Source organism: Lipophrys pholis (assembly GCF_963383615.2).
Source record: "Lipophrys pholis genome assembly, chromosome: 5".
Classification (NCBI taxonomy): domain Eukaryota; kingdom Metazoa; phylum Chordata; class Actinopteri; order Blenniiformes; family Blenniidae; genus Lipophrys; species Lipophrys pholis.
The window spans coordinates 16,434,682-16,461,172 of record NC_137628.1 but is presented as its reverse complement, the minus strand read 5'-3'; the positions used below and the strand labels follow the sequence as shown (position 1 = coordinate 16,461,172).

General features: G+C 39.6%; 1 protein-coding gene across 5 annotated transcripts; it reads left to right on the top strand.

Moving 5' to 3' along the window:
* The first annotated feature begins 1,670 nt into the window (after positions 1-1,670).
* pik3r5 (phosphoinositide-3-kinase, regulatory subunit 5) lies at positions 1,671-26,289 on the top strand. 5 transcript variants are annotated; one of them, XM_080463733.1, is made up of 19 exons: positions 1,673-2,003; positions 2,432-2,485; positions 11,955-12,070; positions 15,906-16,021; positions 16,161-16,229; positions 17,587-17,725; positions 18,296-18,365; positions 18,779-18,953; positions 19,639-19,807; positions 19,914-19,982; positions 20,194-21,077; positions 21,203-21,328; positions 21,540-21,671; positions 21,964-22,057; positions 22,505-22,581; positions 23,308-23,401; positions 24,052-24,134; positions 24,578-24,693; positions 25,116-26,289. In XM_080463733.1, the coding sequence occupies exons 3-19, from the start codon at positions 11,971-11,973 to the stop codon at positions 25,264-25,266; spliced, it is 2,664 nt and encodes an 887-aa protein (XP_080319859.1). In that variant the 5' UTR covers positions 1,673-2,003; positions 2,432-2,485; positions 11,955-11,970; the 3' UTR covers positions 25,267-26,289. The 5 variants fall into 5 exon arrangements, with proteins under 5 accessions (XP_080319858.1, XP_080319859.1, XP_080319860.1 ...); XM_080463732.1 differs by lacking the exon at positions 2,432-2,485 and having other exon boundaries at positions 1,671-2,003; XM_080463734.1 differs by lacking the exon at positions 2,432-2,485 and having other exon boundaries at positions 1,733-2,003; positions 24,581-24,693; positions 25,116-26,264.
* Positions 26,290-26,491: the final 202 nt, after the last annotated feature.

Sequence of the window (26,491 nt, the reverse complement as noted above, 5' to 3'; positions counted from 1 at the left end):
AACTACTCCACACATATTTCCAAAATCTTAAAGAGACCATGAAAAAGGGAATTGTACAGGTACATAGAACAACATATAAATATATATGATTCATCTGGTGTGTGACTGTTGATCTACAGTAATATTATCTGACTTTGGATGCATTCAGCTAAAATCTGAACACAAAAAGGGATCTTACTCTGCTTTCATCTCATTTACACTATATTAGTGGTGACGACATTCAGAAAGTCATTGCGTATGCAGCCAGCTTTACAGAAACACACAGCTGCGACAGCACTTTCACTGAAACAAAATAAAGATGTCCCTTTGCTTCACTAATTCTATGTTTCAGTAGTGTAATTTATATTTCTACATCATATGTTTATCACCACAAAAATGACATAAAAATAACAATGCTGCAGAAGAAACATTTTCTACAGTTCACCTCCTTTATTAATGCTTTTCAGAGAAAATATATATATTCAAGATATAATGAAAATCAAATCCATGGCATTGTGCAAAGTATATTGGTACAACTAGAAAGGTTGTGCTTCTTCTCACTTTTGTAGTGGTTTTGTTTTCATTTGTTTTAGCTCCCTTCACATAAGGCTGTTTTCATGGTGATTTATTATCTATTCGGAGAGTACGAAGCAGTGATCATTGTGGCTTTCACAATGCAGATGTAGCAAACGACACACGAAGGACCGACGGAAAGGAAATGCCGTATGAAAAAACAGCTTGATGAAATGATTCTACAATTACTTTTGTACCATATTCTACTACTACTACTACTACTATCTTAGCTTGAACTTCTAAGGAATTTCGAAAAGTATCTTCATTCTTAATAACAAGTAACTAATAATGACAAGTTCATTAATGATCATGTGTCAACTTTCTTTCTTATAGTCAATAACAAACATTTACTGTGTGAACCATTAACATTTACACGTGTTCTATGCTTTGGATTGAGATTTACAAATGTGTTCTTGCCGGTAACTTTTATAAGCCACATAAAATGAAATTATGTTGAAAGGTGTCGCCACTGTTTAGTATGGCTTGTTATCACATGTCCCTTCCTTTAAAAGAAGGGGAATTCACAGACGCCTTTCTAATAGATAAAATGTAAATGATACACAAAGCAGGAGGGGGAAGTAGGCTCAATGTTTTCCTGACTGTGAAAAGAGAAGGTAAAGAATGAGAAAAACACCGTAAACTTTGCTTACTTCTCAAATATTATAATATAGTCAATACAAAAGGGATGTGGATATGATAGAATACAATTTAAAAACACAACAGATATTTGAGTAATCCTTTACCTTTGTAGTTTTTTATTGGAATTGCACATCAGTAAGAATTTCAACACTTGTACACATGTTTTTACTTGATTCTGTCAAAACTACAAACTTGATATGTTAGGTTTTATTTTTGTCCAAATCAAGTTATTCAATTATACTTGAAAGAAAAGACAAAGCATGTAATTATGTTTAGAATAACCATGCAAGTGTGATTCCAATAATGTTAATCTGGCTTCACAAAATAAAGACACTTTACCCACTAATGTGAAATTAGCATGACGACAAACATGTGAAACAGATGACTTCCTCTCAGCGGCTGACATCCCTTCAAAGTCCACGTGAAACTTTTACAGACACACATCTATGAGCATACACAATTACACTTCCCACCTCCACGCACAAACAAGCACACACACATACACACACACACGCACACACCAGCCCCAGCAGTCTAAATCATTGTGCTCACATGCACTTCACTCAGAGCTTCCTGTTTGTGAGCCACAGTGCGCTGGTGGAGCAGAAGGCTTTGAGCACTGCAGAGCTACAATCAGTCACTGGCAGCTGATTCCACTGCTGCGCTGCTGTGCCATGCCCAGGATGTGGCTTCGCTGTGTGGCGTGTGGTGAATGAATGGCACTGACGCTGGAGACACTTTGCCTTGGACTTTTTCGGACTGTTCAGTGATGTACGCTCAACTCGGGTATGGAGACAGGACAATAAACTGAGGTAAGACGACGGGAGCAGGGGATTGATTGTGACTAAAACCTGGTCACTCTGTGGGTTTAGATGAAGACAGCAGTGGCTGGTTGTCAGTCAGATGAGGCGTAGACAGAAGGTGGTTTCTCTAGTCGACTTAATGAAACAGTGACTCCACGTCTGACGGTAAACCAGTGATTAAGCATGCCTACATCTGAATTTCAGCATGAGTGACGACGGCTTGTGACAAACCATCCTTCACTCCTCCACTCGTCTACTATTATCTTGTTTGGACTAATGTAAATAACATTTGCATATCAGAGCTGGTTTCTTTTAAATGTGAGAGCTTTGAGTGTCAATAGACACATGGCTGTTTGCAATTGATCCTCTGCTATCATACCATCGTGGCAACTTCTGCTTTTGCTGATGCTGGATATGTTTCATTCTTTAATAAACAGTGAGGAAGTAAAGATACAGAAGCACGTGGATGCTGTCTTCATTTAAACTTCTGGGTATGTACATTTATGGCCTTGTGAACATGTGATCAACACATTTTGAATCAACTGTTTCGATTGCGTGACAGGACTATCAGTAAATCATTTCTGGAGTTGGTCACTTAAGTCAGTCCACCCAAAACACCAGTAAACTATTATTTAGCTGCCATTTGAGTCTGAACACTTTTGATCCCAGTTTAATTACAATTTTAATTGAGTAGTTTGATAATCAATTTAGAGTGCAGTAGAGATAAATGAACGTTGACGGTAATCTTTGACAGCCAAAGTCTCAGGTTTGTGATTTTGATTGATTTGAGTCAATGCAAAGCTTTAAGTTCATGTTTTCCCCCAAAAAATATTTATCTTGGATTAAAAATATCAATTTCACAAAGTTTCCCCCTAAAGGTTTTTTTTTTTTTTTTTTTTTAATTGAAGGTCATTTGGGACTACGGTTTGTGTCGGTGTTGTGACAGAAAGGGCATTCAGGGTAAAAACCCAGTGAAGATGCAGTGACTCGCTGTGGCGCTGTGGAGCTGTTGCTCCAGATTTGTCTCCTGCAGATCAATGATGTGAATGTTCCCATTCAACCATATAGCAAAGGTGCTCTATTGCATTGAGATCTGGTGAGTGTGGAGGCCATCGCAGTATAGCGATATATAGTCATGGCTAAGAAACCAGTTTGCGATGGTTTGAGCTTTGTGACATACATAGCATGTTGCCTTGTTGGAATTAACCATCAGAAGATGGTGTACCGTGTTAATAAAGAGATGGACTTGAATACATGCCTCTACACCAGGACAGCATCACCACCAGCTGGAAACATTTGATCTGAACCAGGATGGAGCCATGCTTTTCATTTACACCAGATTCTCACGCTAAAATACTCACACCAGTTTGTCTGGCATCAACAACCATGCCACATTCAAAGTCACTTAAATTACTGTTCTTCCCCAAACTCTGACACAGTCTGAACTTCAGCAAGTAATCATGAGCATGTCGACCTAAATACATGGAGTTCCTGTCATGTGATTGGCTGATTGGCTATTGGCATCAAGGAGTAATTGAATAGGTGTTTCTAATAAAGTGTCCATTGAGCGTACATTTTAGAAGTATCCCTGCTCCAACAAAGCAAGCTCAAATCAATTGATTATGATCAGCTGTCTGAACTGCTCAATGACAATAATTTCATTAGAATCTGAAGTCAGAGCAGTGAGACATTTCAAATGTAGAATTAGAATGAGCTTTTTTGAAAGATAGCTCTCGCATATACTAATATTAGGTATGATAATGTGGATATATACATGATAGACATGACGGTTTGATCGTGACAGAGTTTTCTTGCACAGGAAAAGTTTTTTTGTTTTCTGGAATTACCCAATCAGTTAGAATATGATCATTCCCCGTTGTGAAATAAAAAGAAATGCACATGCACCAAAGTCATGTATCAAAAAAAAAAGATTATTAACAAAGGTATAGCTGATTGTACATGAGATCTGACACTGTTGTTCACCGCAGATATCCGTTCTGAAGATTGAAAGTTTTCAACGTTGATACAATCTTTTCATACTTTCATATTAAGTAGCATCAGTTCTGTTATTTGCAGATATGCTTCCTGTTTCTGTCTTTTACACGTTGAAGTCAACACACCTTTGTGAGTATTTTGTTTTTGTGTGTGTGTGTGTGCGTGTGCGTTTGTGCCCTGCACACCTGTTGTAGAAAGAAAAAAAGGATGGTGAAAACCTGCAAGTATTCTTAGATCAAAACCACAAAGTATACAAAACACTGTCAGAAATGCTAAAGCATGTAAATCTTCAATGAAAAATCGTGTTTATCGTTATGGTTTGGAGAACGGTGCAGACAAAGAGTCAGTCCTGTTTGTGTGACAGAGGCAGCACTGGCTCCGTCTTGTTTGGAGTGAAGAGTCATAACCTGATATTACTGCACCTAACATTTGCATTCACATTTCAATATGTTTATCAGTGTTTGTTGAGGAAGTGAAGACAAAGAAACTACAAAAAGGGGGATTTCTCATCTCGAAATGACACTATAACCTTTGCATCTTGATGCTGTGAGAGCAGGCCGTTGCTCCTTATTGTGTTGCATTCTTTTACAACATCACACATACTTGGAGGGGATAAGTACAGAACATTGCAACAAATCAATATAATCATACAGTAGTTTGTTAAGAGGCTTCAAAGTTTATCCCTGGCTTTAAAAGCAGGGTTGTGCTAAACCTCCACCCATCTTCTCTTGCACTTTATCTAATTCAGGGTGGTTGGTCACTGCTGCCAGTTGGTGGGGTGGGTTCCCAGTCCATCACAAGGAAAACACAGGGACACATACTACCGCACACACTCACATTCACACCGACAGGAACTTTTTTCACTGAAAAAGTACGAGGCAACAGTGAGAAATATATATATATTAAAAAAAAAAAAGAAATACTTGATGAACACTCACGAGCACTAACAATGCAGTTCGATTAGAAGCTGCAGAGCACGTTCACTCGCATTGTTTTGACTGCTGGTGCTTTCAAATGCTCTGACCCATGTGCACAGGTCCACTTTTACTGCAGCCGAGTTCATCTCACCGGCAGCGGCTGTTTGAACCAAAGGGAAGCGCTCATTTGAAGTTGGGCTTCAGAGTCGGACGTCTGTTATTTCCTAAAGTCATAAGCAGACAATTCACATCCAGTACATCAGAGGAGAGAAAAGGGAGGAACCAGCAGCTCTGTAGACCAGGAAAGATTGGATGCCAATGTCCGACGTTGAGAAAGAAAAGTGTTTCAGGCACACATACAGGTCGCACAGAACGAGCTCTCGTCCCTGCTCTGTGGGACTGTATGTAAATGTCTGATCACACCACAACAATAGAGAGGCACCTGTTTCCTCAGCGAAGCAGGGAAGCTACTTTCCTGTTCGGAAGCAGTTGGTAATAAGATCGGCGGGAGAAATGGGAAGCAGCCTGCACAGACATGGAAGGAAAAGAAAAAGAAGACAGCATGGGAAAGAGAGAGACCCACACAGGGGGTACATAGCTGTGGCACTGGTATGGTTCTGTTGGTATGGTGATACCTGACTGACCACTCCGGAGCATGAGAGAGGCGGGGGCTGAGAAAGCAGAGGGAGAGAGAGGACATGAGAGGCATGATAAATGCATAAGACTCTGCGGAAAGCACACATTGTCATATAATACAGAAAGACTTTATACAGAAATTAACTTGTGTATATTGCGGAAGCGTTCAACAACAAAGTGACCGTTGTACGCCGTGACAACCACACAGATGCTATCAGCACAGTGCGTCTGTGATACAAATGTATGAATTATGTTTACTTTTTTCACGTGACCTCCTAATTATAGGAGGAACGAGGTCTCTCACTCGCAGTTTTTCCAACTTTTTGTTCTCACACTGCAGCACTGCAGGCATTCAGTTTGTGGTTTAACAGTTCCACTATTTGACAAGGCCGATGAAGCTGTCAGGGCATGATGAGTTTGCTGGGAATTTTTCGAAGATCGTTCCACATCACAGACACACGAGCTGTCGTTGCCTCACTTCTTCAAGTTGTAGGCCATGAAAAAGTGGAAGTGACCTTGTTGACTCTCTGGGATGTACTGCATACATCCTCTTATGAAACAGCACAGAGTCATGCATTTGCAACACAACTAGCAGCTTCTACGTAAACAACTATGATTACACCAGGGTGCGATTTGTGAAAAGGAGAAAAAAAAAACAGATGTGGGTGCCTTTTCTATTAAAGGAGACATATCATGCTTTTAAATCCTTCCTTTTTACATATAAATCATACAGTTGTGGTCTATACAACGCGAAACTGCAATGCTTGGGTCTGAATTCCTCATTATTATAGCTCCACAGGCCCCTTTTCAACCCCTTTTCTGATGCGCTTCTGAGAGCAACTCGTTTTGGGGCGGTCTCTTCAAATGCAAATGAGACACTTCATACCCCGCCTCCTCTCCAGGTTGCAGAGGTCACACTCGGTTCAACGTCACCCTGTTCGGCCATCTTTGTAGTTTGATAGAACAGATACAATTATCTAGCGGCGCAGAAACTTTATATTCACACATTATTTACAAAATGTCAACAACGGAAGATTTGTCCATCCAGCCATACATGTTGGAGCCAGAGTCGGACCCGGCGGAGCGAGATGAAAATGACGATGATGCACCTTCAGAACAACGTCTTCATATGGATGTAACGCAATGGTGTGTTACTATATTTACACTAACTTCTCCATCCATGCCCACTACTACAATACTGCCTGTATTACAACGACTATTTAACACAGAAGTTACATTATAATCTAAAACGAGCACACAGCGCTAACATATGAAGACGGTGCAACTGCTAATGCTAACAAAACAATGACAGGGACGTCTTATCATCACACTTTTTAGCGTTATATACAGCTTACCGAAGTGCTCTGTTCGTCGTCTCCATAGATAGAAGGAACTGACCGCTCAATCAGACCAAGTCTTTCGGCAAATCCTTCTTTATACTGGCGGAGGTTGCTGAAGCAGTCGTCCTTAAAGTGATTCGCGCACACAAAAATGACCTTACCCACAGATGTGGGTACATTTCTGTGAAAAATAAAACTCAACCAGGCACTTCGAAAAGGTTCTGATGCTGGGAGACGGTGTAACGAAGCTTGTGGGTTACTACATCCAACAACCGAACATTTCGACTTATCCTCTCGTAACTTCGGTTGGACTACAAAATCGCAGCGAGAAACAAAAATGGCGGATTGCTCGAAACGTCGATGTCCTAATTTGGCAGTTCCGCTGAGAATACTGTGACGTCATTGTTCAAAAAACGTAATAGAGAATAGAAAAATCGAAACCGATCGCAAAATATGACCAAAACAGAATATAAAGATATCAACGGAGCACCTGAAGAGACTACTTTGAACTTTTCTGTACTTCTAAACACTCTAAATATACACCAAAATGCATTTAAGGGCTAAAAAAGTGGATTTAGCATGATATGTCCCCTTTAAGGGAAGTGGGTGAAGGATATAAACGTTTGTAAAACTTTTTTTTTTTTTGTAGAAATAAAGCAAATCTGCCACTTTCTTACTGATATGAAACATCCTTATATGTTGATGTTTAGGTTTTCTAATACATCTTTTCCTGTCATTCTCATGCGTGTTGATTACATGGACCTAAATCTCTGAAGCCACAGCGGTCTGAACAATGAACTGACCCGTCTGTGGTGACAGCAAGCTGCTCTCCATCCTGTCTCCTTTTAGCAAAGTGTCCCAGTTCAGAACGGCCTCCGACCATAACATTCAGAGGAATGACGTTAGTCTGCAAGCTCTGCTTGTTTACAGCATTGTTTGAGTTTGGTTGGAAACTTCCCCCAGCCCCTTAGTTTCTCCCCATCCTCACACCAGGAGGTCCTGCCATCTCCTTCCCAGAAGAAATATTTCTGTAAACGTTTGTAAAATAAGTCTTCAATTTATTCATCATATACTAGTCTTTACAGGCTATTTATGTTATGAATCGATATGTGGCATCAACTCTGTGACGACATCAGTTGTCACGTGTTTTTCGGTTTGTGAAAAAGACCAAATCAAAGTTACTGACTGTATTCAAGTTTCAACACTTTACTTACATTTTTTGGCACAAAAAACAAGACAAAACAATTCAGCAGAAGCGGGGATATTATGGTACCTCAATTAACAGAAAAAGTGAGCTAAGCTAAATTTGGATAACTATTGACAGTGGTGAATGAGCTTTTTGCTTTTTTCCTGAAAGCCACATGTTTTGGAAACAAGTAAAGCTATTACTGGTATTTGGTAAGCTGTCCGTTAATGAACCATCAATCCATCTACTTTCAATATATTAGGGAGGATACACTCTACACAGGATTTCCATTGCAACCCTCGGTGTATTTTCACTGTTGTTATAATGTCTATGTTTTATTTGATCAATCCCTTGGTCTTATGCAAATAGCTGGATCTGAATCATTCTTAAAGTGCAAATTGTATTTATTGCCAGATGAGATTGTCACTTATATAAGGAACAGTGCAAATCTTGTTTTTTTTCAATCAGATAGAGCACACTAATTATTTCTCTTCATTCCAATCAACAGACACTTTCAAGCTCTACCGTTTTTGCAACGTGTCCCCACTGAACTCCATCAACGATTAAATAGTTATTACAGCTAAGACTTATTAGTTCCTTCCACTCTCACCGGGCTCTCATCCAGCACTGTCCAGCCCACAATGACCGGAGCCCTTAGCACAAGTATCCACCTCACTGGGTCCTACTCTGAGCCACCAGGGATGCCTCACGGACACAATACATCTCTAGGGAGAATGGACAGCTGAGAAAAAGCCCTACGTGGCCGTGTTGTTTACATCTGGAGCCGATGGTATTGTTATTGGGTGGTCACTGTTGGAAAAGATGTGAAGTGATGTGGGAAAATCGAGTTTCATTCCCCTGACCTCTTGAACCTGGATTCACCAGGACTTCCTGCCTCACTCCTGTGATTAGGCTGAAGGGGTCGGATGTTTGCACAGTAGATGTGTGTCTGTACTGTACATTCATATGTCAGTGCAGTTTGCGTGAGAAGTTTTAGTAAAACACAATAGCTGAGCCACGCATTATTGAGACTGCATCCTGAGTTTTGTTCAGGTGTGAAGCCTTTACCAGCTCAGAAAACAAGTATAAGACTTTCCTTAAATGAAAGCTTTGATTTGGTTTGATTCAGGCTTGGACCAATTTGCTTCTGGGTCTTAGAGCTTTTCTGTTTTGGATTTGTGGCTGCATGGACTTTATTTTTCTGAGTATTACAGCTCCCTTCCATAATATGAAAATATATTATTTGTTGAGTAAACCCATGTTTGTCAATTTGCTGAAGGTTTGAATGTGCATATACGAGTGAGTGGTGTTTTTTCAATCTGTGCTGGGCCTGTGCCCTTTCTTAACTTGAATGAAGTTGATGAACATGTATAGATGCAAGGGTGCCATGTGGCGAACAACCCTCTGGTGTAGTGGTTTCTCGTCTTGAAATTGTAGCGTTGCTTTAGCTTTTACCAGTGGTTTACATTTCCCTCAAGCGGGTCGGATTGGGTGAGTGGGTGGGATTTAAGAGCAAATTGGTGACTCATAAACATTTGTATTTGCCAGCCATCACTTAAGTTTGGCTTTTACTTGAAACGGGGAATTTGTTGTACTCTCAGGGGAAATTTTGAGAAGACACAACATGCAAACTAGTTTTTGATCTCATTGCTCATTTCAGTCAATGGCTCTTTTCACTGTAAACCTCATTGCAGATTTCACAGATTAAATGCAAGAAAAACATTTTGCCAGAGAACATTTGATTTGCTTCAGATGTTCGAAAAAGTTAATTTATTATACAGCATACCATCAAATATGAATGAGTTTCTCAAATGCTGCTGCACCAAATGGTTGTGGAAACAGCTGTATCGTGCGGATATATTAGATCATGAAGAAATTAACAAAACACTCAAAAGTATTTTTACAAAAAAAATATTGTTGTAATCAAAATATCAATGTTGATAAATTTCAAGAATAGTTTCTATATTCTAGGATATTTAGGTTGTTGATTATTTGACTGTGTCTGTCAGGAAAAAAAATAACAGTGGCTTAAATAGCAAATCTTTAAACAGATCTGCCTTTTTGCTCATTTTAATGAGGAAGTGTTTGTTCTGCTTTTTACGTTTGGACATTTCCCTCTATTTTCACATAAACGTACTCGATCTCTATGGAAAAATTCTAACATGAGTCAAGAGCGTGTTTTACAAATATTTGAGGTGACAAATAATTATATTGAACATCAAATGCACATTCACGACGACATCAACAATATCAATTTTTTTGGTGTACATTCATAAAGTTATTTGGACTGTCGTTATCTCCAATTCATATAATAGGGATTGTGAGCTAATGGCTGTTTTCTTTCTTTAAGCACCATTCTGATTAACTGTTAATCAACCACATCTCACCAAAGCTGTTGATCAGGGAATAAATCTTTGAGTTTGGGTTTAAATTCATTTCTTGCAGAAGAAAGAAATGTTCAAAGTTGTATGAGGACACACCAACAGCAGTCCAAGTCTCGGTTGGTTTTGGGGGCCTTTCTGTGTCGAGTTTTCATGTTCTCCCCGTGCATGTGTGGGTTTACGTTGGTTACTGCAGTTTCATCTCACTGTTTAGAAACGTGTTTGAAGCTAATCGGTGATGACATATTGCCTATGGTTTTGAAAATTGTGAGTGTTGGTGAGCGTCTGTGTCTCTGTGTTGTGCTGTAATGGACTGTGACCTGTCCAGGGTGTAGCCTACTTTTTACTCAGTCAGCTAGGAAAATCTCCAGTCATCTCAAGATGGATGGATGTTCAAAGAAATAACATAAGAGCTGCTGTAATTGCTATCTTGGTATAAAACCTGACTTTGAGTCCCAAAAAGGCTCTTCCAAGAGAGCCATACTCTTGATCTTTGAAAAGACTGAATTAATGGAGCCCAGCCAATGATCAGTGTCAGTGCTGTGGCAGGACGACAGCCTTTAGTTCTTACTTTGTTGGGCCAAGTTACAAAATAATCAGTATTTTGTATTTACATTCAGTCTTATCGATATGCAATTTGTTGGGACATTGTGAACAGATGGGAATTTGCAATCGTTTTTTCTCTTTAGAACCGCAAGTTTTATCAAATAAACTGCGATCCAATCAATGTATATCATTATGGATTTTCAAATGAAGCAAAGACTCCTTCTTATAGGTGAGCCTGAGGGTCATGAACATTTTAATTACCAGTGAATAAATGGCCACAGTAAAGGTGAACAAATGAACTGTTGTTTTTAATGAAACACTTTCCCTTTCATTGGTAGCAGATTTAATTGTTTGTTTCAGAATGTGTCATTAAACACCTGTTGTTTATTTGTACTGAAAAGGGCCAAGATTTCGAAAATCACGGCTTGGTGCCACAAAGTGACTCCTGGGATGTCCCCGGTATTTTCTTCTGCATACATTTTCAAAAGAATATGAGTTCATAACAGAACTGAAACCTCTTGCCACACCTGGGTTGTCCTCTGTTGCTGCATGACAAACAGCACTGAGTTTAAAAAGAGATATTGAGCACATATTCAACAATGAAAACATGATGTACTTACCAAATCTTAGTATTATTAGAAGTACACAGCTGTTTGTCATGTTGTAGTCATCATTTAAATTATATACCAAGATAACAAGGTAATAACTGGATGCCAATTTCAAGTTATAGGAACTAATGAAGTGATTTAAGATAACCTACTTGGGAATTTTTATCTGTTCAGAGTCCGTTTTATAGACACAGAGCAAATTGCCTTCATGCAAAACAGTGTATGACACTTTATTCTTTGAAAAGAGAGGCACAAATACTTTTTCTCGGAAAGAAAAACATTGAACGGATCACATTATTCTCATTCTTCTTCTTATTTTGATACCTAATCTTACATTTCTCCATTCTCCAGAACTTGAGTGGTGAAGATGCAGCATACGTCATGCACTGAGGACCGGATCCAGCACGCTCTGGACAGGTGTCTGAATGGGTTGAGACAAAGCCCCACAGCGGCACACCACTGGAACGGTAAGACTACAGGAGTCACTCTCAAGAGGAGTTCCTTTCGAAGGATTTAAGATTTGAATGTAGTAGAAAAATACTTTAAATAAACTGTTAAACATTTGATAAGACCTTACCTCTCTGCTGTGTACTTCACTGACAATTCATATATGTATCTAGTTTTGGACTTTCTACTCAGTGTTTCTACCGCGCTGCAACTCATGTGTCTCTCAACCAAACACACCAAAAGAGAATATTGATTTATTTTAGGCAGTTATTCTGGCCATCATTTTTTAATTCTCATCATTAAGAATTCAGGAGATATATCTTAATGACATTTCAGATTTTTTATTGTTGATTGTTTTCTCTGAATGGTTCAATGTTAAAGTCTATTCGTCTTTTTACTTACTCTGAGATTATCCCGATATAATAACAACATCACGTATCGTGTTTTAGTAAAGTCTTGTAAATCTCTTACTCTTATCAACTCTTGTGGGATATTTATTGTGTTAAACGTCTCATATCAAACAGATTTCATGTTACGCATCCTAACCTTATATGTGGTTTGACTGTTTTATTCATTCATCACCAGATCTAATTTCAATATTTGTTTATTATCTTTGAAATAAATGTCAAGTGGGACTCAGCATAGATGCTTTTCTGGCCATGAAGTGTTGATGATGGGTTAGGAATAGGTATACCATTGTTCAGTTAAGTTGTGTTAACATTGTTTCTGCTGTTGCTAACAGAGCGGTGTGATTATCTCCGATGACTAAAATCTGATCAAAAGAAGGAAAGAAAAACATAACGAATTATTGCTTCAGTTTTTTGAGCTAAGGTTCTCATGTTGTTCTTGCTGGTTTATAAACACCAATCACCCTCCTTATGAGTTAGAAGCCCATCCATCCATCCATCCATCCATTTTCTCCCGCTTATCCGTTTCCGGGCCGCGGGGGTGGCAGTCTGAGCGCTGTCACCCAGATCACATAGCACAGATTAAGAACCTTTCCTGCAGGTGGTGAGCCCACGGGAAGGTGGCGCCCGGCGTGGGAGTTAGAAGCACAGTTAAAAGAAATTAAAAAAACTTTCCATATTGTGGTCTATTCCAACTTTGACTAAACTGCTATTGCAAACCAAAATATAGAAGTTTTATTATAGACTTTACTCTTGAGTTGTCAAATGCATAAACTCAAACTAAACCTTTTATTTGTTTATTCCGGCTGGCGTGGCAATCTGGAACTTTATGGACTAATAGATCTGTTTGTTTGTTTGTTTTTAAGGGCTCAGCGTTTTCTAGGATGTACAAATTAGGATAAATTGACTTGTGTGTGCAAATGTGTTCACACTATGTGCTGTTTACAGTTTTGACATGTGCAGAAAGGCGGTTGTTGTCCTCATGCTTTCTGAACTCATGGCCAGAGTGTGACTAACACTCAGCCAGCTCATGGTGCTTATGAGTGTGTAAAAGTCTGATGTTGTTGTTGTTGGTGGTGACATTGTTGTTGTGTGATCACCAGGGAGCATATTATTGGGTGCTGGAGGAAGTAGTGTGAATAGACAGCTGGGAGGAAGTGGTGGCACAGACCACAGAGTGTAAGTACAGCATGAGGCGGTAGTTACTGTGGTGCAGACGATGTTAAAACAGAGCAGAATATCAAAATCGCTGTTTGCACTCACACAATCAACCAATAGAAATGATGAATAATTGAACAAATAAACTCTCGATGTTGCATTCTGATAGATAGGGCGAGTGTGATTTTGCTACATGAGACAATGTGAAAAAAACAACCTTGGTTTCTTCATCTTCTGCAGTCATTTTTGGAGAAGCTCTTCATTTTAAACTACCGTTTAAATCTTCACAGGATCAACTTTAATTTAGAGGTTAATCTCCTGAGTTGGCATCTTGCACCAAAATTCCATCTGAATGAGTGTGGCCATAATTCAAATAGCACACCTCTTCTAAGAAATGCAAGAAATGTGACTTTGGAAATGTTTCATTTCTCTGTAGCATGAACGACTGTTGATGTTTTACTTCCTTGGAAACTGAGCTCCTTGGAGATGCACTCCGAGTTACCGAGACCGACGACTCAAAAGCTGAGACAGCCGCCTGTGTGGATCGCGAGCAATCATTTTCAGTTGTTTTCGTGAGCGTGATAGGTCTCAGGTCTGTGTGGTTTGAGAGACACTCAAAGTGTCTCTCTTTGGCTGTTCCTCCCGGCTTTCTACTTCACACTGTCGCAGAAAGCCGTGAGAGGTTCTTTGAAAACACTCACGTGTTACATTTCGCAGGCCACAGTGTTACTGATTAGGCGGCGTTAGATCAGTCTGAGCTCGCAAGTTGTTTACGATTTTACAGTTAAATTCAATTCAACGTGACGTACAGTATATACACACACAAAAAAAGAATGACTTAAGTGGGGACATGATAATTGCATTTTTCTTGCAACAGGAAACCCATCCTGCCATATCTATATACAGACAAACATCCTGACTGAAACACTTAACAAAAGGAGAAAAAAAAAAAAGCAAACCGCTAAAACACATTAGTTCAGACAAACATAGTTTTAAAACTTTCTCAAACACTCAAGACTAAGAAATTCTTGGCTGTCCGTAGTGGTGATGTTGTCTATTTGGTTGTTTGTTGTAACCATGACTTCATATTTTCACGAAGGGAAAGTTTAATATCGTCTGCATGGACACAGTGGCAAGGCAAAGGACAGCAACAAATCCCAGAATGCAATAAAAATAGGAGCTGCTGATGCAACCTCATCCCCGAACCATAGAGATGGCCCCCTCTTGTCCCAGAACTCGGCGTTGATGGTTTCCAGAAAGAACAAAACTAATTTCCACTTTACCTCAGGTCATTTTAAAAGAGTTTTTTTCTTAGATGTGTTTGCGTTTGGCTTCTTCTTTGCAAGACACAATTCCGCTTCATCTTGCATTTGTGGTTCACAAAAGCGAACTTCGTTTGCCGATAGTCGTTTCTAGAATTGTTCCTGAAAGCATTCTCTGTTATTCAGTCATGATGTTTTTGAAATGCACCGTCAGTCATCTGAGAGCCTGAAGATCATAACCATAGAGCTTTCACATTCATCTTGGACCTCTCGTACAGAAAAATTGTTGTTATTCTTTGAATCTTTGGTGGTAGTAAATTAGTTACTCAATTTTAAAATGGGGAATATTTTTCTGAAATTCGTCTATAATTTTAAGACAGATTTGTGAACCTCTTTATATCTGAGAGGTTGTGTCTCTCTGAAATGCTCCTTTGTCTTTTCTTTATAGTCAAATGCTGTTCAGGTTGGTTTTGGTCTGAACCAAATGTTTTCTGGTCTTTGAGATGAGTTGGTGTGATCTAAATCAAAGATGAGCTGATATATTTTACCAGATAAAGATTTATGATCGGACATTCATTTGGGTTGGGGTCATAATGTTTGCAATCCTGTTGGCATATTTTTTTTTTAACCTTCTCCTGTGGATTCCATCTTTTGCGCTACTTCATCTAACTTACAGTCAAGTCAGGGCACTGAAGCCATAACTGAAGCTATAAACACATTGACATTAACACATATAGAAGCAACAGAGAATCAACAATACCATCTTTTTTTAATGTGAGAAGAAATAGGTTCATTGTGAGGAAACATGTGCAGAGGACATGCAAACTCCACAAAGAAAGGCCCCTAAATCCAAACTCAATCCAAGACTATTCTCATCTCGCATCTATCAATCAGAAATACTCAATGCTGCTCAGATTGTTGTAGGTTTTACAAGAAATAAACTATCTTGATGCGCAAACGATATATGATGTGTTGAGTTTGTGATAAACCTTTGCTCGTGTTAATATCAAAATGTTGTTGTATTTCAGTGCTGATGTGCTCAGCAGGACAGTCTATGAACCGCTGGAGCCTGGAGGAGCTGGTGAAGAGAGACCCCAAACACTTCCTCATCCTTTTAGAACAGATAATCAGGAAGACCAGAGAGGTGAGAGGACAAACAGCATCTGATCTACTTGATCCACTGCCAAGAAATGAGCGACTCTTGTGAGACTCGATGTTTGTCTGAACCGTTGCTCACTATCCGCCTCTCTGTTTCACTGTGGGGACTCGATGGATGAGCTCAGGTTCAGGAGCAGTGTCAGTATGAGTTGGTGGCTCCCCTCGCCATCATGTTCTCCTCCACGTTGCTGCAGGTACTGACCGTCTTTTAATCAAAAACCCTGAACCTCTCTTTTACTTTCACCCAGACTCTTTTATGAACGTGTCAGTCATTTACTTTAGGAACCACTGTGACAGTTATTCAGTACTTCAGAAATAAAAAACGTAAATATAAATAAAAAAGAAAGCATAGAAGCAGTCTTTCACCATTCATTCTTTATGTTGACAGAAAAAAAGAAAATTAAATTGAAATGTTGGATAAACAAGTTACTAATGGTGGTTTTCTTTGACAGCTTTGAATAAATATTTTCCACAAAATTCTTTTTTTTAAGTCCTAAGTTATAAAGTCTTTTGTTGTTGTTGTTTTTTCTAGAAAGTGAAAACCCTAGAATTTGTAGTATTCATTCACACCTGATAAAGTTTCTGTTTTAAGGATTTGGAATGAAATGCTAGATAGCTTCAGGTTGTTGTAGCCTGTAGTAGAAACACCACTCATAAAATAACACCAATTACATTGATTTAGTTCAGGATGTCAAAACACGGACAATAAAAACACAGAGCAAGTCTAAAATCATGGAAAAAACCCATAAATATAATTTAATTGATAAAAAGAGATATGAATAATTCTTGTAATCGTCCGTCGCATTTTATCATTAATACCTAAGTTGGTATTATCATCATTCGGTCAATTATACTCATTTATTAAGAAAAATAAATAGTCCACAAATAAACCTTAAATATCTCAGTAATTCATCAAGAATTACTCTTGAGGTGTTTTTGGTTATAGAAGATTGTTTGGATTATTTATTGCAGCCCTTTTAACAATTTAATAAAACTTAATTAGACAAAAATGTTTTCCTGTCAATAATAAAAAATATAAAAAAAAATGTTATCAGGACTCATAATCAGGTCTCTCACATTTAGTGAGAGAAACAAGAGAAATCTTCATTCTTAGACAGATAATCATCAATGATGTCTTTTTCTGTCTTCGTAAAGCTTTTTACAGCAGGAGTGTCAGACAGTCTTATGATATTCAAGGAAACACACATTGTTCAATTTGTTCTTGACTGGGAACAGAGCCTCGCTTAGTTTTATGTCTTTTTACAAAGCCTAAACAAGTTAAGCATTTCAAAGAAAGATAAGTGAAACTTTAACATTAATCCATTTTAATGGCGTTCTCAATTTGCAGCAAGTTGCTGCCTTCATTATACAAGTCATCACAATTTCATCCCAACAAAAGAAAAAAAAAATCCACTCAATGTCTTGTTGAGTTATTTTTCCATCTTGCAATGTAATCCTGGGGGCCAGATTGAAAGGCCGCTTTGGCTCCCAGGGCCATATGTATGACGACTTGAACTCTAAAAATGAACTTGTTTGTGCTTTTGGTTGCAGACGCCATACTGCCCTCCAGACACCGAGCTGCTAGAAAAAGCTATGGAGGTGTTTTGCATCTTCCTGACCTGGCCTGAGCCTTACTGCAGCGTGTGTCGGAAACTGCTCTCCACCCTGCAGCTGGAGATCAGAGCTCCAGGTGAATATGAGGGATATGGTCTCAGACAAATACTGCACTCAGGACAGGCTCCCATTTTTACCCAACTGTTGTAGATGCTCTCCCTCTAGTGGTAAGTCTGAGGAAAGGCATTTACTAAGGATGCGCTAAAGGACTGCACACCAGCACCAACAACACTGACAGGATGATGAGAAGGCTTCAGGTTTAACGGGCACTTCTTCATTGTGAGATGATTGCTTGAAAGTGGATGTATTTTCAGCGTTTACGGCATAGAAAAAAGCAGAAACACAAATGCAGTGGAAAATTGGCAAAGGAAGTGCCAAAACAGAACAATACACTGAATTGATACACGTAAACTACCTCACTGAATGGACGCTAAATGCTCATTTGGCGTCTTTCATATTTCTCATAGTCCTTTTCCGGGCACTGTAGAATTCAGCTTACTTAAAACTTGATTTAAAATGAAAATGTAAGTATGTTTCAGATTTGATTATAGAAAGTAAAGTATCTTCCTGCCGGGCATTGTCATAGATAATACGCTTTTCTTGTCAATGTCTGAGGTCAAATGTTTCTTTTTCACTTTCTTCTCAGGAATTTCCTTCCAAAGACTGGTGAGAGAGGAGCAGGGCCTGAACACCTCCGGCCAGTGCTCCAAAACCATGTAAGACTGCACAGTGTGCATGATGTCTGCATACTTCAGAGTAACTGTCTTTCATTGCATCAAATGTTTTTGAACTATATTTCAAAGTTTGCATGAACATGACAATCTATTTTCAGCCCAGTCGGTTTTCACAGCTTCTTCTTTCTCTGTAAAAAAAACACAAAAAAAACTAGATGCGATATGCTTGTAGTGTTGTTCACAGTAAGTTTATCTGATCTGATAGGATGCTTTTCTGGAAGTACAAAAAGAGTGCAGAATTCATAGGTTATGTATGTCTATGGTAGACGACGTCTTATCGTCTACCCACCAAAACCCTCGTCTCTGCCAGCACTGACAGTTTGCAGTCTTTCCCCATGTGACTGTGTACACCGGTGCAGATATGTTCACTGACACTATGTGTCATCTCCATGCAGGACGGTGCTGCTGATGAACCCAGGTGAAGTTCCGGCCGACTTTCTCTCAGTGGCTGAGCAGCTCGGTCACGTTCAGCACTCGCAGAAAGAGACCTGCATCACCCTGATTAAACACGCCTTCCAGTCCACTCTCGGCACCAGATACCCTCTGCATAGCATCCACAGGGCTCTGCAGGTACACGCGTCACACGGTGCCTTACTGCAAAATGTCATTACGGCAAAATTCATTTAGTTTAGTACAGTACAGTATCGCAATTTAGCGATAGCTGAAAAGGGCTATTTCAGATCTGTTGGGTGATATGAATAGCCACTTCAAGAAAAGAGGAGCTTTGTTTAGTAGTAGAGTAAAAAAAAAAAAAACTAGCATTTTCTCAGAATTTATAGCTGATTAGAGAATTAAAAAGGCTTATTCCTCATTATGTTGCCGGTAACAGTACAGTCTGGTGTCAGCGTGTGACTTCCTACAATTTATCAAAGAATTTCCCAGCATATGATGAACCACCCACATACTTAATATAACATTACTGGCTCCTGCCCAAATATAGGTCCAGTGGAAGAAAACATTACAATGAGGATTAAAGACGACATTTTGAAATTGGAACCCACTGGCAGGTTTTGGTTACGTGGTGAGAGAGTTAGTTTCTCAACCAATCATTTTGAAGAAAATATACAATTTAATTCACATACATGTGGAGATTTGTTAGTTATTCTATAGAAGGATTCCAATATTTCAAAATAGTCTTTTGAAGAATTTTTCTTTATTCATGTTTTTTGGTTTTTCCAATTCATACACAGTGTTTTTGTTTTTTTAACCTAAAATAACCTCGCAGTTTCATTAATATTGTTGTATGTTTTTGCAGTCAAAGACTGTGACTGAATTGGAGGAGATCTTCTCCTCGGTGAGTGGTCTCTTGGAGAAGGCTGCTGCCATGAGTGACCCGCTGAAGGGGCGTAGCCACGTCATGCGGGGTCTCGAGAGCCTCGGGCAGATGATGAAAATCTCTGTATCCAATGGGAAGAATTCTGATGGTAAGGAGGCAGGTTTTCTTACATGTCAGACTCCCCAATGCTTGCATTATACTGATATTTCCATTTCTATTGGACACTCCTCAGACAATCTTGTTCTCTCTTGCAGGAATCCTACAGACACTACCACTGCCGACAGCCAAATGCTACATGTTTCACTGGGAAAAAGATAATTTTGGTACGGTATTTAGCCCAATACTGTAGTTGCAAATTGTTTTTCTGCCTTCCAGGAAGATAGTTTTATCTGCCTGACAGTTGGTTAAACTAATTCTAAACGTCATTATGCTCATACATTTCAAAGCATACTTACTTTATTTCAGGAATTGTATTGTCTCGGTGGATGAGACATCTTCTTCTGTCTGTATTAATCAAAATGTGAATTCCTGCAGACGTTTTGAACACCCTTTTGGAGCATGAAATGGATGACGTTGCGGTGGAGGATGAAGCAGTTGGCACTGACGAAGATGGACTGAATGAAACGGAAACTGATGGAACGGCGGAGGATGAGGAGGGAGACAACGAAGAAGGGGAATGCGGATTACAATTGCTTTCTCCGCCTGTCCTTCCAAATGGTCACAGCTACAGAGAATCTACTTTCTCCACCATGTCCTCATTGTCCACCACCTCCGAAGACTCCATGTTCTCAACGCTCTCTGCCAACTCAGAGCTTTATGGCCAATCTCTCTGCTCTGTCACTTCTGGAGCTGACAGTGGCTACTATGAGGATTGTGATGACTACAACTGCAGTCCTGTGGCGGAGAAATGGTCCTCAAAGCTGAGCAAAACTTCAGCTCGGCTCAGCCAGCACTTCCAGCGATTTTCCATGAAACCCAAGAGCCCGCGGTTACTTTACCGGGCTAAAAGTTTAGGAGACACTGAATCAAAAGGCATTTTAGTGGTACGGGGGAAGCGCTCCAACTCTCTACCACAAGATGTGAAGTTGCGAAGTCCCGATCCGCTCTTCCACCAGCAACACCAAACCCTAAGACATGTCTGCTACAGAAGAAGACCTATTCTGAGCAGCGATGAGGACAGTAAGAACACCACCCTGAGGGTGGTGGTATTTGGTGCGGATCATGTGGCGGGGAAAGTGGCTCGGGCCTACAGCAGCCTGAGGAAGAAGGAGACTGAATGTCCACGTCTGAGCAAAGCTTTCAACCTTCAGTTCTACTTTGTGCCGGTGAATAAGGACTCAGCCGGAGGGTCGGGAAGTCGAAGGTCCTCTCTCACTGCGGATCAAACTAGATCTCCAAGGGGAGCGTCCATATCTAACGTAAGTCAAAGAATAAAACAACCGAACCCGAAATGTCAAACTACACATTGATCTGTATAAGCTGCCAGTTTTATTGACATATTCTAACAATTTTAAGTTTTAAATGTTATTTTTACTCACAACAGGAGCTTAACCAGATGGACATGGAGGACAGTACTAATGACATTGCCCATCTACTTGGAATGTTGGACCCTTGGTACGAAAGAAATACTCTCAGCCTCCTTAACATTCCTCTTCACGTCATCTGCCAGGTAACATAACTGAAACGATCACACACGTAACCCAAAACTAACACTGCAGCATTTCATTCATTTTAATCAAAATATGAATATTTAATGCCCCACTGTATCCCAGAGAATTTCTACGATGTGGATACGGAAAGTCTATAGAATAAATACACCCATGGCTCCTCGTATCACCATGTTGTGTAACTGTATTTGCAATGTTTGAATGTCGTTTCAGCAAACATCAAAAACAGAGTCAGAGTCCTATGACAGTTCATATGAGCAGCGTCTACCCATACTGGCTGACTTGGTCCTGTACTACTGCCGCTACGCCGCCCGGCCCGCTCTCATCCAGCTCTATCAGGTTGAGGTCAGTTGCATTTCAACATAAAAACACACACACACACACACACACACACACACACACACACACACACACACACACACACACACACACACACACACACACACACACACACACACACACACACCTCAAACAAAGACACAGTGTTCCTGCCTTACAGCTTGTTATTTCCTGGCCTGTTAGCCTGACATTGGCAGCTTGTTAAATGAAGAATAGACATTGATCTTCTTTATGTCAATATTAGTAGGAAAACAGGGCTTTAGACTGAATGAGTGACGGCGGCTCTTTGTTGCTGTAGTTGACATTGGCTGGAGGAGAGAGGAGGACCGAGGTGTTCGTGCACTCGCTGGAGTTGGGTCACACTGCAGGAACACGAGCCATCAAGGCCATTGGTGAGTGTGACAGACAGACCACACACACACACACACACACACACACACACACACACACACACACACACACACACACACACACACACACACACACACACACCCTAGCGACCGATCCACATTTCCGTGCAGAGAAATGCATCATCGCTTATTATAAGGTGGCAACTGAACTACATTATTAGGAGAGGAACATCTGCTATTTCTGTTATATGATTCACTCCACTTCTACTTTTCTGGTTTCACTTGTCATCAACTTAAACTTCTGATTTTTTTTTTTTTTTCCGTTCGAGAACCAAAAATTCTATGAAAGCATTTGTTGTTTGTCTCAATTTGCTGCCTTGCAGGGAGAGGCTTTTCCATTTCCCATATTATAAATTTAAATGTTGTGCAATGCTGCTACTCCCAGTGGCTGAGTACTATGTGTGTCTGTCCCCTTGTTGCTTTCTATAGGTGCTACCATCAAACGCTTTGGTATTGACGGCGACCGAGAGGCAGTGCCTCTAACATTGGAGGTGATGTACAACCGGGTGAGTTGATGGTTTTGTCCTTGACATTTGTTTCAGCAACCTACAATTAACAATGAATGTACTCGTGATGAGTCATCTTATCCTGACACGACCCTGAGCAGGTGGTATTCAAACCAGACCACTTCTTTTCACAAGATTAGTTCTCTAACCTCTGGGCCACAACTGGTCCTAGCAACACACACACACACACACACACACACACACACACACACACACACACACACACACACACACACACACACACACACACACACACACACACACACACACACACACACACACACATCTCAATTCAACTGGATACGGTTGTGGTCACTTTTCAACAGAACAGGAAATGACACGTCATAAAACTTGAAACAGTCAGCAATACAAGCACGTGTGCCTGTCCTGACAGAGCATCAGTCTGTGTGATTCATGAGGTTCTAGCGACAAATAACGGAAATAGTGTCGTTAGTTACCATGGAACTCACGTTTTGCAAACTCTTTTAGACTACACCATTACTCACAATGACCTACTCGCACACAGTCACACACACATATGCCAACACTGTTAAGTGTTTACACTTTAAAGCATTGATAGAAATTTAAAATTATCACTGGAGCCATGGACTCTCGTGTGGATTCAAAGTCTTTATTGCAGTCTTACTGCCACTGGGATGGTGTTCTAAAAAACCATGTCCCAGTTCCTTTTTCCAAATGATCTTACCGTCCTTCGTCCTCGTGCAGGTGGCCATCAGTGGAAGAAGCCAGTGGAAGCGAGAAACCAAAGTCTGCACTTCAATAAATTTAACCAAAGCATGCAAAAACCCAGAAGAATTAGGTATGACGCTGCTTGTTGCTCAAATATCATGAACTGTTTCAACTTGACTGAGAACACACTTCATATGCCTGCTCGTGCATGTTGCTGTAGTCTCCCTTTTTGTGTCGTAATATGCACACACCTTCCAAAATGTATGGTCTTGATCATTTTTTGGCCAAAGTGATTTCTCTGCTATTGATGATACCGAGGTAAAAAATAGTCAGCGCGTTCTAAGTTGAACAGATCATGTTGATTTATTATAGTCAATGTCAACACTGCACTGAAAAAAGAACTTTCTCGGACCAACTGAACTAATTGCTTCAGTTTGTAACACCTCAATGAATCAAGTTCTTCAAACTTAAGTTGATTTATTTCTGTTTCCAATCGAAGCAATGTTAAGGTGGTCCAAGAATTAAATGTTTTCAGTGTAAACGTTTTGCCTAAGTCACCAGACAATGCTATTTTTAAACATCAAATCGTCTATAAATGGTTCACTTATATCTGTTCATAAAAAACATGAAAAAATTACTTTGACCATTAATTTAAGAAGGTGACAATTTTATTTGGACTGTTGCACAATTAGGAAAAAAAACACATTTTTTTTATGATGGATATTTTAACTTTTTGCACACGACAGCTAATTATGTGAAAATATTATTGGTTTCTGTCAGACTCGAAGATGGAGTGCCTCCAGCTCACGATGACTGAAGTCCTGAAGAGACAAAACTGTAAAAGCAAGAAGGGCTACAACCAGGTGAGTGAGACGTGACATCGGTGTGTCTCAGTGGTTTGTGGTTGAGGCCGTGCAGCAGATTGCATTTTCACAATATCCCGATAGCATTTCAAACTCTCAGTTCAATCTTTAATGTTTATACGAACACGTATGAGAGCAGCTTTTCAGACTGACTAGTCGACGCAGGGAAAGCCACACAGGAAGACACATCTGTTTTGCTTGTGTGTGCAATGACACTGTTTGCTCGAACATGCAGGCTTGTGTTTTAACCTAGTTTGGATCTGGAGTCTGTACCCAAGTCTGCATTAAACCTCAGCAATATTTAAACTTACTGAAGGTTTTTTTTTTTTTTGTACAGCTCAAACAACCCATGACAACAAGGAAGCACGTTTTTTGAAATAACCTGTTATGTTATAAAACATTTGCTTTACTTTTGTTAAGTTTTTTCTTTTTCACCTTTGTAGCAGCTGACTGTGACTGAGGTGAAGGTGGACAAGGTGCAGATCAGTGGTGCTGCAAACACAACTTTTGCTGTGTGTCTGGACCAGGATGAGAAGAAGATACTACAGAGTGTCATCAGGTGAGGAATCAAGACACAAATTCAAATGGGCACGTACTATATCGCTAAACATGTAACACACCACAAACTAAAGAAGAAGCATTCAACCCGGGTCAATGTCCTTCATGTTTCCAATGTTTCAATCTAATGTTTCATCATGACATTCTGTGGAAATGCTGCTATGAGACAGCCATGGGGTGTTAATAAAAGAATATGCAGAACCAGAAGGAATCCCCTTGTTAAAGTATACAATGTAGAAAACCGTGATCCAGTAGCTTCTCTTCTTATAGAATTGGTTTCTTATCACGTATTGTTTTTCCCTTTAGATTCTTACATACCTGTAGCATCTGCACATTTGGTTTTTGAGGCTGAATTATATAATTGTGTTCTTACCCTCACATGTATTTTATCATTACTCATTAATCTCGTTTCCTCTCATTTAGGTGTGAAATTTCGGTGTGTTATAAAGCTGACAACTCCACCGACTGGAAGCTCAGGAGATCGCAGGCTTCTGCTCAGATTCAGCCTCTCCACCCGACATTTTGCTCCCTCCTCTGCCTGCCAATCCTCACTTTCAGTGGGGCTTTACCCTGAATCCATTGACTTGAAGAACGGACTCAGCATAGTTTGCATGACGGCAGCCTGACACAGCAACTTGGACATGAAATGCCAGTTAAATAAACCTGGTTTATCATTGATTGTTTATTCGAATTGATAGATGGGAGTGTGAGCACAATATCCTTTGTTCATAAGTGAGACTTTACAGGCTACAGTTTCCCTTTTATCTCCGATGGTTAAAAAAAGACTTTACCCACAGTGACAACAGAATGTAATTTGGTAAAACAGGGTGGATATTTTTGAATCTCAGATCTAAACTGACAACCACAATAAAAAGTTATACTGGAAGAAAATGTAACAATTCAGTTAAGTTTGGAGCCTTTCTTTCCATGAATAAACCTTTATGGGGTTTTGTCATATCATGTGTAAATATTGGAAAAAATTGACACTATGGAATTATGAAATATGTAAATGTTATGTTTGTAATTGATTTAAAATATTGTTTTTGATTCTCACCCACTGTATTCTTTCCTCCATGTATGTTATGTATAGTGAAACCTTTCTCCTGAAAAGTTGCACTGAATTTACTGTTTTAACTCAATATGACCAGCAGGGGGCTCTCGCGGCTTTTATTTCAACTTTTTTTGAAGTACAGACAGATTACATCGAACCAACTTGTTAAAACTTTCCTTAAATTCTGACTATTGTCGTATATATATTTCAAAGGTAAACATGTTTTGATATATTAAGTAGTCAGTATTGTCACGGCTATCGTTAAAAGTTTTACTACAAACATATTTACAATCAGAGACAGTCACGTTTAGAACTGGGTAATTATTCACTGCACTTTGTCTGATGTGAACGATGACAATATGAAACTGTGTTGTTTTGTTGCTGCAAATTGACGAGATCCTGCTCACTTTAAAACTGTAAAATAGAATGCACGACAAACTATGATATTGAATGTGGTACTTTGTGACACCAGTTGCCTTCTCTTACTGATGAAAACAATTAAAAAGTGATATTTGTTTCCTATTCTCTGTGTGCATCAGAGCGACCAAACACAAGCTGTCATCTTGTCCATATTGAGTGGTTTCACCACAGTGTTTATCATCATTTGAATAGGTTTGTGTACATCAGAAATCAGGAAACGGTCTTCTATTGGACTGGAATTGTGCTGATACTACTACTACTTCTAAGCAACCATGTGATTTGACTTTGTTAAATACAAAAGCCACTTTCAGAGATAAAACCGAATGAA

What these genes read in the sequence shown, in the direction of transcription:
- pik3r5 (XM_080463732.1), top strand. Translation starts at nt 11,971, where the DNA reads ATGCAGCATACGTCATGCACTGAGGACCGGATCCAGCACGCTCTGGAC. An exon ending in TCCAGCTCTATCAGGTTGAG is followed by an intron (nt 21,672 to 21,963) that starts GTCAGTTGCATT and finishes TTGTTGCTGTAG; the next exon opens with TTGACATTGGCTGGAGGAGA. An exon ending in ACGAGCCATCAAGGCCATTG is followed by an intron (nt 22,058 to 22,504) that starts GTGAGTGTGACA and finishes TGCTTTCTATAG; the next exon opens with GTGCTACCATCAAACGCTTT.